Genomic DNA, 12,450 nt, shown 5'->3' on the forward strand with positions numbered 1-12,450 from the left:
TGTGCTGATTATGGGGACCTCCAGCTTCTGCAGTGTATCAGAGATCTGGTGGGTCGCTGCAAAGAAAGACAGAGTAGAGAATACCATAAGTACAATGAGAGAATCCCATGAGATACAATGAGAGCATCAGTCAGTGGGACCAAGAGCCAGTAGGGTGTAGTGGTGAAGAGTGGTGGACTCTTATCCAGAGAACGGGGATTGATTCCCCTCTCCTCCTGCACAGGAAGCCAGCTGGGTGACTTTGGGCCAGTCCCAGTTCTCTCAGAGCTCTCTCAGCCCCATCTACCTCATAAAATGCCTGTGGTGGGGAGAGGAAGGGAAAGGCAATTGAGACTCCTTGGGGTATAGAAAAACGGGGTATAAAAACCAACTTTTCTTCTTCTTCTACGAGAGCCTGGGTTGATGCAGTGGTTAGCGCCTAGAGGGCTCAACTATTACATGCACTGATGTGGAAATTTGTATGTCTGCCCCAGCAGTTAGAACAGCAGTGCCCTAGAAGCCCCTTTCAGAGCAGGAAAATGTCTTGAGGGAGATAGCTCTAAATCCTCCTTCCCCTCACCGCAGGGGAAAAAAAGAAGAAGCCTTTTTGGTTCACAGAATTCCCAGCATCCCGTGTGATCGAACTCTTGGACTGGCAAAACATGGGTTCAGATCCCTGTTTAGCTGCCCAGCTTCCTGAACTGACCTTGAGTCAGCCACGGCATCTCAGTCTAGTATCACCTACATATCATGGTCGTTGTGAAGATTAAAGGGGGGAGCAGGCATGCTTCCCTAAGCTCCTTAGAGGGAGGAGGGAGGGCAATCCAAGTATGGCAGGGCTGGAATTATACAGGGGAAGTGGAGTGGCTGTTAATGGAACCTGTAAATCCCATCAATGCTAGGAACTGTAGTTTGGTGAGGTAACAGTAAAATCTAACCGAGTGCCCTAACTAGGGTTGCTGGGTCCCTTTGAGATGCTGGCTGTGGGATGGGGGGATGCTCCAGGAGCCGGAAGTGGCACCCCACAATGCGCCAGTGTTCCCTCTAAGTTGAGTTAGTGTGAGCTAGCTCACAGTTTTTTAGCCTCCGGCTCACACATTTTTGTCTTGGCTCAGGAAAGAGAGCTCCCAAGCAAGCTAATTTATGCAGTAGCCACATCGCTCGCTCACTACTTTAATGCCAGCAGCTCACAAAGAAGAATTTTTTTCTCACCAGACTCCACAGCTTAGAGGGAGCATTGCTCTTCACTACCCAAAGGAGTCTTGGAGCAGTTTACAATCTCCTTTCCCTTCCCCTCCCCAGAACAGACACCCTGTGAGGTAGATGGGGCTGAGAGAGCTCTTTCCAGGACTGCTCTTGAGAGAACAGCTGATAGAACTTGAGATTGACTCAAGGTCACACCAGCAGATGCAGGTGGAGGAGTGGGGAATCAAACCCAGCTCTCCCAGATTAGAGTCTGCACTCTTAACCACTACAGCAAACTGGCCCACTACACCAAAGTAGCTAGTTTGCCCTAATTCCTCCTTCCTGGACCTTCCATCTGCTCTCTGCTTCCGCAGTGCAGTGAAGCATCCAGAGTCTAAAGGTGCCATGCAAAAGTATGCTAGCACTGATGAGGTTTGAAAACAAAAGCAAATGTAGACAGCTTTTTTGAAGACGGAGTCAGAAGGCTGGGACACCGGTGGGAAAGAGAAATGCAGTTTCGACCTATGTCACTTCTGGGTGATGTAGACACGTTGCTCCACATTGTTGTCGAGGCGGAATTTCCTTCTGCCGGTCAGCTGGCCAGTGGTGGGGGCAGGAGCCCGCAAAACTGTGGGATCCCCTGCCCCCAAATGGTGACTGGCAACCCTAGCCCTAACCCCCCCCTCTATAAAATCACAAGAATTGGGAATATAAATTCAGGTGGGTAGCCATGTTGGTCTGAAGCAGAAGAACAGAGTCCAGTGGCACCTTTAAGACCAATGAAGTTTAATTCTGGCTATAAGCTTTCATGTGCATGCACACTTCTTCGGATACATTGGAACAGACTTCCTCACGCCTCACATACAGGTAGGGAGAAGGTCTCTGTGTGTGGGGGGGTTAGTTGCCAGGAAGGGCTAGTTAGAGAGTCAAGGTGCATAAGTAACTGGGCAATAAGTATAGCTGAGATTGGATTAAAGCAGTTAGTAAGACCTGTGAATAGGGCTGCGGTGGCTCAAGTGGTTAAGACACTGAACTGCAGGCTGTGGAAGGTTGGTAGTTCAGCAGTTCGACACCCGAGTGTGCCGCATGACGGAGTGAGCTCCCGTCTCTAGTTCCAGCTCCTGCCAAACTAGCAGTTCAAAAGCAAGAAATTGCAAGTAGATAAATAGGTACCACTTCAGTGGGAAGGTAACAGCGTTCCGTGCGCCTTGGTGTTTAGTCATGCCGGCCACATGACCACGGAAACGTCTTCGGACAGCGCTTGCTCTTCGGCTTTGAAACGGAGATGAGCACCGCAACCCTAGAGTCGGACTCGACTGGCTTTCGAGCAAGGGAACCTTTACCTTTACCTTAAGACCTGTGAATACCAGCAAATTAGCACACAAACACAAGAGCTAACAAACAGATGTGAGAACTAAGTCTGAGGCCAGTGAAGAATCCTCTCCTTTTTCAACAGAGTGTGACAAAAGAATGATTGTGTGTGTGTCTGTCAGCTTCCGTCTGCACTCACCTCTTCCTTCCTGATCACCCCAGCCAGTGACCCAACACTTGTGCCCCGGGGGGAAGTCAATGCTGGCATCCGGGATGCAGATGGGGATGATCCGGCGGGAGAAATTCACCGGCTGCTCCAGTTGCACTAAGGCGATGTCCCCGACCCTCAGATCTCCCTCGTACTTTGGATTGAGGATGATCTGCTTCACAGCAACGGTGATGGAATAAGGGCCGGGATGTGAGAGCTTTCGAGCCCCAAGCAACACGGAGAAATTGGAAGGTACACCGAACCTAAAGAGAGAGAGAGATAGAGAGAGAGAAGAGTTGTGGGTTTGCTGGCTGTAAAAGAATTGGCCCAATGGGACTTGAGTCCTGGCCTTTGACAAAGGGGGTTAAATGGCTGTAGATGTTAACAGCAAGGGGTGGAAATGGTCAGGAGAGATTCTGTTGATAGCTTTAAAATAAATTGGAGTCTTGTGGCATCTCAAAGAACAACAGATTTATTGCGGCTTTCATGGGCTAGATCCCATTTCATCAGATGCACGAGGTGAACCATTGGCCAGCAAATATATATTATTCCAGAGGGACTGCTTGCAGAGTCTTGTGGCATTTTAAAAATTAACACGTTTTTATTCTAGCTATAAGCATCTGTTGCAACGAACATGAAATTGAGCAAACTTCAGAGGACGGCGGAAGACAGGAAGGCCTGACGGGATCTGGTCCATGGGGTCGCGAAGAGTCAGACTCGACTGTGCGACTGAACAACAACAACAATAAGCATCTGTAGACTAGATTTTAGATAGATGTATACCCTTCAACATATATAGAAGGGGGGAATTTGTGAATAGTGGGCCTATAAGGCCATGAAATGGCACAAGTGTAATGTCCCAAAGCTAATGCCCCAATGCACCTGTTACTCTTTAAGGTGCCACGAGGTTTCTTTTCATCATTTTACAATTTTGCTTTCAAAACTAACCTCCTTCAGCCTTTCACACGGGGGCTGCAGTTGGGTTGCAAACTTTTTTTTCAGCTGCACTCATGAGAATGCAAGAATGCAGAAACACACAACCATATCTGTTCAGGTCCACATCCTACTTCCCTCTGAGAAGCCCACAGTCTTTCCCTTCTGTTGTCTTCCCCAGCAACTGGTATTTGGAGGTATACCGCTGCTGAACATGGATGCTGTATTTTGCTACTTTAATGGTCATTGATAGATGCAGCCTACATGCATTTGATTAGTTCAAAGCCGCCTATGTCAGTGGCCATCACCATATCTTGTGGCGATGAATTAGTTATGCGCTGTGTGAAGAAGTGCTGTCTGTCCCGAATCTGCCCGTAAATTTCATTGGGTGATCTACAACTATGGAAAACAAAGCTTTCTTTATTTCCTCCCCACCATGTATAACTTTATAAGCCTCCATCATGCCCTGTCCCAAATCCTCTTTTGTCTCAGCTGAAGAGTTCTCAAATGTTTTAGCATTTCCTCACGAGAAATGTTCTCTAGAGTTGAACACATGGAGCTGCCTTCTACTTAGACTGTCCTCCAAGGTCATGCTGACTTGCAGGAGTTCTACAGAATCTTGAGCACATCACAAAATGGAGATGCCAGGGATTGAACCTGGGACCTTCTGCGTGCCAAGCAAATTCTCTACCACTGAGCCACAGCCCCTCCTTGTACCATCAGCACCCCTACTCACGCTTTAAAGCAGTGCGACGCTGTGACGATCCACTGGTCTGTAATCAGGGACCCTCCGCAGTGGTGTTTCCCATTCATCTTGATGCTGACCTGCCACGGCCATTCTCCATCCTTGGAATCTTGTCCTCCCACGATCCGATTCATAGATCCCTGCTTGCCGCATGCTGAGGAAGAAATTATAATTTCTTTTAATGTATATTTTGCTTTTATGCACAAAGGCCCTTTATAATCTTATAAGGTAATAACCTCAGGAGGCTGATCGCTATTGCTGTTTTCCAGTGCTGGGCAGGCAGAGGTTCTGGACAATCTAGCCATTCTCTATGCCATCCTTTAGACTGGAAAATGTTACTGGGATCTTTCCCCTGATTAATAGCACTTCTAGTCTCTACAATAAAGAAACAAACAAGCGCTCACCTCTGGGGATCTCACTCGGCTTGACATCTGAAATGGCAAAAAACAGAGGGAAGAAATAAGAGTTGAACTGGTTGAAATACAAATGAAGAATAAATAAAATGGAAATGTAAGGCCCCGAAACACAAGCACCATCATAATGATACCTGAATCCAGAGTCATTCTCCTGTTGCTTTAGACATTTATAACGTGCTTATATCCCCAATAGGAACCTGAAGGGGCTTACAGTTTCATTCCATCTGCCTCCATATTATCCTCACAGCAACGATCCTGAGGTACGTGAGGTTCAGAGACTGTGAATGGCCCAGGGTTAGCCAGTGAGCTTCCATGGCAGAGGGGAGGATTCAGACCTGGATCTCCCAGATTCTAATCTGACATGATTTGATTTCACCCTGGCTGTGGTTGCAGGCTGTTCTGTTTCAGAATTCAGACTCTCTTCAACTCTTATTTACTTCTTTCTCTCACAGTTTTACTACATCCTTCCTACAAGGAGCTCAGAGTGGCATACGAGGTTCTCCTCACTTCCATTTTATCCTCATAATAACTCTATGAGGTAGGTTCGCTTGAGACAGTGACTGATCAAGTACACTTCATGGCAGGATGAGAATTGGAATCTAGGTCTTCTTGGTCATGGTTCGACACACCGATGATGACCCCCACACTGGCCTTCCTGCTTCTTCTTACCTGGCTCCTCCCCAATAGATCTCTTATTGCAGTTGCTTAGCAATCACCTCCCCCAATCCTGCCAGAATCCCACCATAAACCTAGAAGAAAATGTAGTGGTGGCAAATGGGACTCTTTATATCTCTTGTATGCCTGGTACCCCCAAGTAGGCAGGGCCAGCCCCAGCTTATTTTGCACCCTAGGCGAGGATCCCTTCTGGCGCCCCCCCCCATGTGCCCACCAATTTTCAAAAATAAATGCACTTTAGGAAGAATGAAAAACACAAATAATCAAGAAACTCCCAGAGTATGGGGCCGGGTTCAGTTTGGCGCCCCTAAGGGCCATCCTGCTCTAGGCGACCACCTAGTTCGCCTAGTGAGTGAGCCGGCCCTGCAAGTAGGCCATATCTTCTCCCACCCTCTGACCATATCTAACAATTGTGTCAGAAAGCATGGGATCAGTGGTTCCCATATGAGCTTGGATTTCCTTCAGAAGTTGTCCCCTTGGTCTCCAACCTGGAGTAACATGGGTGGCTGCTAGAGACAGGGCCTGCTTGGTAGTGGCTCCTTAATTCTTGAATACCTTCCCCACAGGTATCAGCCTTGACTGAGACTTGCAAGAACAGAAGACCACACAAGTAGCCTTCTTGCTTACTGGGGTCCATGTTCTATTATTCAACCACCTGACCAGCTGATCACAAGACAGTCGGGCAGTAGCAGTTTCATCCATCCTACCCTTTTCTCCAAAATCCTCTCCTTTGGGTGAGGCTGCTCCTCACGTTCGTGAAGAAAGAAACCTGCACCCTTCCACCACTCCAATGACTACCAACCACTGGTTCTTCAGATACTCCATGGTCGCACCTTTCTGCCCCCTGCTAGTGAGAAATATTTGCTTGTTCGTGACTTACCCATCACCACCTGCAGAAGCATCAGCAGAGCTAAGCCTGTAACCCTTCTGCTTGCGCTCCATGCTTGTATTTGATGTCTCATGTTGTTTCTGCTTTTGCTAAGGAAGCACCACCAGATGGGTTGTACCATCTAGGCAAACTAAGCTGTGAATACTTATATACATATATTTTATACACCACGCCCTGGAGGGCGTGTTTACACTGGGAATACTGCCACATCAGGGGAATGTTCCAAAACCTGTTGGGTAAATGTGGCTTGACGCTTCTCACTGCTGTTTCCTTCCTTCCGAGCTTCCCTGTTTCCTTGTTTCTAAGCCCATTGCACCCTGGTTTCCAGAATCCTTCCTTCCCAATCATCAGAATGCCTTCCACTTTCCACATCGCCTCCCCTTCCTGTTTGTTGTTGCAGCCCTTCTCAGATGTTACAATTGTGCATACAGGGAACCCACTGACGGCACACAGATCCTCCGGTCACCGTGTTTTGTGCAAAGTGCGTATTTAGAAGAAGAAGAGTAGTTTTTTGTACCCCACTTTTCTCTACCTTAAGGAGTCTTAAAGTGGCTTACAGTTGCCTTCCCTTCCTCTCCCCACAGCAGACACCTTGTGAGGCAGGTGGGGCTGAGAGAGCTCTGAGAGAACTGGGACTGGCCCAAGGTCACCCAGCAGGCTTCATGTGGAGGAGGAGGGGAGGGGAATCAAACCCGGTTCTCCAGATTACAGACACTGCACCACACTGGCGTTTATCATTAAGATTGCCAAGAGGCCTGGAGAAAAAGCATCCTGTCTCTTTAATAAAGCCACGGCCATTGGAGGGAAAACTCTATGACGCCAGCCGGGAGTCCCCCGCTGTGGCAGAACACCCGACTTGGCAACCCTATCTTATACATTTATGTAAATTTTTGTTTATGTGAATTTTATTGCATTTTATTGTTTTATTGTATTTTAACTGTTGTATGCCGCCTTGAGTTTGCCTGACAAGTTTGCCTGGGAAGGCGGGATATAAATTGAAAGTAATAAATAAATAAATACATAGCTAACTACCTGGATTTGTCCTGTACCTATTTGGCTTTCTTTCTTTGTTTGGATGCTGTAGTATTTTTCTGTTTAAATGTATGCTTTTGCTTTTTGTAAACAATGGCTGCTAATATAGCCGAAGATAATTCCTCCCCTGCCCTCAACTGGAGTTACTTGGTGGATTTTACAACTACAACCAAAGCCTAAAAACTGGCAGACACTTATCAAGGAGTAGGGAGAGGCTGCCTAGTAGAGAATATGTTTTTCCTTTCCTTTATAGTAGCAGAAAGGAGAGGAATATGATTTTGGGAAATACTGCCAGTTCTGTTAGCTTGATGGTGGAAGCAAAAAGTAGATCCTGTTTGTCAAAGGGAATGGGCAGGATAAACGAGAATGGTGAACTCCACATTGAGGTCTAGCAGCTTGAGACCTGGGCCAGCTGAATAAATTCCTCATGGTAAAAACAAAGGTCCACATGGGTCATTTTACCTTACATTCCCTCTGCGCTTTGGAGAATATCCCCATCTGCAAAGAACACTCTTCACACACTCCAGAGGTAACAAAGGATGGGGAAGGGAGGCTCAAAGAAAATGGGGTGGATCCTCTGAGCCCCGTACCCAGAATGATAACTGTGGCCTCTCCTCCACTATCCCAAGAAATATGAGGGAAAACGGGGGTTTTTATTCACCATTAATCTTCGTAGAATCCCTCTTGCTTTTTTTAGACGTACAGATGAACTTGAACACAAAGCAGGTGGCAATCTTCCTTTACAAAATTACAGTCCAAAATATTGTTTTATCCTTTCCCAGGCTCTGTTGCCTTGTGAGTACAGAGGACTAGAGACTTGTGGTATTTCTCCTTTTCCCTTTCTGTCACTTTATTTTGGGTTGTTGTTATGTGGTTAAAATGGAGGAGGGGAAAATTATTTGATAAGTTGCTTTGGGTCCCCAATGGAGAGAAGATACCAAATTAATAAATGATTTCGGTTTTCTTATGACACGTTTATAACAGTGCCACAAAAACCGGACACTCCTTAGCCTCTGCTTCAACTGCCTTCCATAATGAGTCCATTTCCTGGCCATGAAGGGACCACCTTCAGTTCACCATTAACAGGTTACACAAGTACATGGAAATTTTGCTGTGGGAACAGATTTAACAAATTGGGACGTGGCTGTACTTACCTATCTGGAAGATCCCTGAGCAAAATTTAGGGTGATTTCTCACTAGAGCTGCCTCGCGGCACAGCCGCCATTTGCTCCGACACAAGTATGTCAATTTCACACCCGAGGCTGCGGGGCTGCACTTTGACCCGCGGCTTCACCCGATTTCCTCCGCAGTTTCGTGATTCTGGTTTTTGAGGATCACGAAACTGCGGAGGAAATCGGGTGAAGCCGCGGGTCAAATGCAGCCCCGCGGCCTCGGGTGTGAAATTGACATACTTGTGTCGGGGCAAACGGCGGCTGTGCCGCGAGGCAGCTCTAGTGAGAAATCGCCCTTAGACTGGTGCAAACAACACTTTATTCCAGTTCATCTCTTTGGGCTAATCCCTCCAGTACATAAGAGAAGAGCAACTGGCTACTGCCTGACGTAATATTGATATTGCTAAATCTCAGGGTTGCAAAGTCACCAGAAAACATAGGATTGGATCCAACCAAGGAGGAGCGGATCCCCTTTGACCGCCCAAAAAGGTTCTCCTGGGGACCATGGGACCTGCAGAGACAAATGCCATGGGAGAGAGAGGCTGTAGTCAAGAGGGGAATTAGGTGAGATGGAGCCAGAAATTTGGCTGGATCCAACCCACAATGCTGAAAAGTGCAGTAACACACAACAAGAGCCCTCTGCACAGGGCACCTCTGCTCACTGACTTGAATGTGCAGAGTACAATTATGGGACTGTTGGGAAGATAAAAGAGGAGGCGACTGAGAACACTGGGGTCCCTGTCCTCTCTGGGCTCAATCCCCTAATCTTCAGTCTGGAGCAATCCTACCCTGCTATCCCCAACCAGTGGCCAAGGGGGACCTTGCAAACAATGCTCCCTCTAAGCTGCCGAGTCTTGTGAGCAGAAATTCTACTCTTTGAACTACTGGCATTAAAGTTGTGAGCGAGCGATTTGGCTGCTGCATAAGTTAGTTTGCTCTAGAGCCCTCCTTCCTCAGCTAAGACAAAAAATGTGTGAGCCAGAGGCTAGAAAACTGTGAGCTAGCTCACACTAACTCAGCTTAGAGGGAATACTGCTCGCAACCAATGTTCCCTCTAAGCTGAGTTAGTGTGAGCTAGCTCACCATTTTTTAGCCTCCAGCTCACACGTTTTTGTCTCAGCTCAGGAAGGATGGCTGTAGAGGAAACTAAGTTATGTAGTAGCCAAATCGCTTGCTCACAACTTTAATGCCAGTAGCTCACAAATTTTTGCTCACAAGACTCCACGGCTTAGAGGGAACATTGCTCGCAACCCTAATGGCCGGAGAGCATGCATGCTCTGCTGAGACATATTGCACCTCCAGGGGTCTCTGCAATATACCAGCTCCCTCTCCATCTTCTCACTAAACGTATTACATACCTGTTCTGCTTGGAAACAATTTTGCATTTTAACCCTCTATTTTTTAAAAAAGAACAGCCGAAACAACACGCACTGTCTTTTGTGAATCACTCAATTCCTTCTTTTCTACTGAAAGAAGAAAAGAAAAACACCCTGAATTCCAGCCAGGTGACTCAGTTGTGTCGAATGTTCCAGGTTACTCAGTCCTTTGACTATTCCACCTGTGCAACTGGCAAAGGGCCTGTGTGGCAAGATGTGTGGCTTAAGCTCTGGGTGTGTGGAAATACACTGCAAGAAAGACGTTCTTCTCGTGATTGTCCTCCGGGAAACAGATCACGGCTGATTCATTGAGAGAAGCATCTGTCTAGGCTGCGATGCAGGTACCCAGCTCTATGTAACCAGGCGAAAGGTGACCTTGTGACTGCCTGGCGGTGACTCAGCTCTCTAGAGCGAATGGAGAACGGGTTCACAAAAAGCTGCAGTGCCTCAAACAAGAGGCGTATGCTGTATCGGGGGTGTTGTGCATTCTGTGACGTCGAGCATGCGGTATTGAGCACACCGTTCTGTGGCCTGAGGAATCACTGCTTTCTTTTGTTTTGCTGCATTTTGGGGCAGGTTTCTAGACTGTAGGACTGAGATCGGGTTGGAAGAATGTGGGCAAGTCTGGGCGAGAGGCCATACCAGGGCAGGGTTGCAAGATCTGCACAGGATTTGCAAGCCTCATGGTTCAACAGCCTTCTTAGTCTCTTGTTCCAAGCTGCTCTTTGCATGGCAGAATAAACTATGGAAATGAAGCAAACACATGCTGTAAGGGGCAACATGGCCTTGATATCTGCTAGGGAATTTTAGAGGCCAAATGAATGCTCTTTCTGTAATAATATAAACATAGGTGTTGTTCATAGGTGAAACATAGGTGTTCCTAATGGTATGCGTGGCTAGGGTTGCCAAGTGGATCTTCGCCGGGAGCAGGGGGCTCCCGGCCGGCGTCTGGTGCGCACGCCGCACGCACGTCACCCGGAAGTGACAGGAAGACGCCAGGCATGCTGGGGGCGGGGCCATGGCCATTCCAGGGAAAACCATAGTTTTCCCCTTGGATGGCCGTGCCCCCGCCCCCAGCGTGCCTGGCATCCTCCCGTCACTTCCGGGTGATGCGCACATCGGGGCGGAGTTCCCCCCAAGGCCCGATCCGGCAGCGGCTTGGGATCCCTATGCGTGGCAGATAGAAGGGGGAAAGGATGTGTTGCACGTCAGTTTGGACACAGCCACCAACTAATAGGTGCTCCTGATATAAATGGAAAATTGTTCCTGATTGCAGCTTTGGAGAGGTGTTTTGAACCACGGAAGAGGCAAGAGGAGGAAAAGGTTAAACACCATCTTCCTTAGAAAGCTTTCCCTGAAATCAGCCACTTGGGAATGAAAATTAGCCTTTGATAAACACCCAAAGTCCAGCTATGGAATATAAATGGAAAATTGTTCCTGATTGCAGCTTTGGAGAGGTGTTTTGAACCACGGAAGAGGCAAGAGGAGGAAAAGGTTAAACACCATCTTCCTTAGAAAGCTTTCCCTGAAATCAGCCACTTGGGAATGAAAATTAGCCTTTGATAAACACCCAAAGTCCAGCTATGGAATAAATCAGGTTTGGCCCTCAGAGAAGGTTTCTGGGACAATCTGGCCAAAATGGTTAGCCCTAATAAGGAGAGGGATGGTTCCCACTATTGGGATATTTGGTTAATATAAATCTCCCAAGAAGTGTATTGCAAAAAAGGTAAATTTACATTTATTCAAGTAGATCCACTTCACATTCAGTTTGCAGTCAAAAGAAGAGAAAGAGGAGGTGGCGGGGCAACAGTGCAGCAACGTGATTGAGTTTTCTCAGGGCTCTGAGACTCACCAACTTCTGGAGCTTTTTTAGGGGTCCATTTGGTTCTCCTTGGTCCCATCGGTTCATCAGGAGTACAAACTGATTGCAGAGGACTTTTATATCTGAGCCCCCCATTTGTGGCAACAACGGGTGTGGAGTCAGAATTGTCCTAACGCAGGAAGCACCGAAAACCAGCCGTGATAGCACGACTGACAAGCTGTATTATCCGTTTACAAAGAGCCTTCAAACTTTGTCATGCCATCTAGGCGATGAACCTGTGAGTACTTTCTTTTTCTTGACAACTTTCAAGCTTGGAAAACAACTTCTATTTGCCCCTATAAATCTTCCCGAGAAGCTAAAGGAGGTGCTGAGGAATCTTCCCTCACGCATTCGTATGATAAGCGGCGAAGCAGAGTTCCGGGGTGTCAACGTCAATATAAATACAAAGGGCAGAGTAATATATTGAAATCTCCTATCCGCTATTTGGAAAACACCTTAAATATTGAAGAACAGTGACTTACTTATGGGGTCTGGATGTAAAATGGCGATGAAGCTGGCACTCTTAATGGTGTAATTCCACAGAGACGATTGTTTACAAGAGTCTCGGCTTAAGTGCGAAATGGCTTTTTTAGCACAAATCGGAGAGGACTGGCAACTGTCAGAAACCTTTTGGGACGAGATTATTCTACGAATGCAAACTAAAATAC

The 12,450-nt window shown here is 47.2% G+C and overlaps 1 protein-coding gene across 1 annotated transcript in view; it reads right to left on the reverse strand.

Moving 5' to 3' along the window:
• The window catches only part of LOC107119127 (serine protease 27-like), a 12,140-nt gene extending 5,693 nt beyond the window's left edge, over positions 1-6,447 (reverse strand). Inside the window, exons 1-4 of the mRNA XM_015421571.1 lie at positions 6,333-6,447; positions 4,766-4,792; positions 4,353-4,515; positions 2,675-2,946 (exon numbers count right to left, since the gene is read on the reverse strand). Of these exons, the coding sequence (XP_015277057.1) occupies positions 2,675-2,946; positions 4,353-4,515; positions 4,766-4,792; positions 6,333-6,414 (544 nt within the window). The 5' untranslated portion in view covers positions 6,415-6,447. The remainder of the gene's footprint in view (positions 1-2,674; positions 2,947-4,352; positions 4,516-4,765; positions 4,793-6,332) is intronic.
• Between the last annotated feature and the right edge of the window lie 6,003 nt (positions 6,448-12,450).

This window comes from Gekko japonicus, unplaced genomic scaffold (assembly GCF_001447785.1).
Source record: "Gekko japonicus isolate JY-2015 unplaced genomic scaffold, Gekko_japonicus_V1.1 scaffold1445, whole genome shotgun sequence".
In the NCBI taxonomy this organism is placed as follows: Eukaryota; Metazoa; Chordata; class Lepidosauria; order Squamata; family Gekkonidae; genus Gekko; species Gekko japonicus.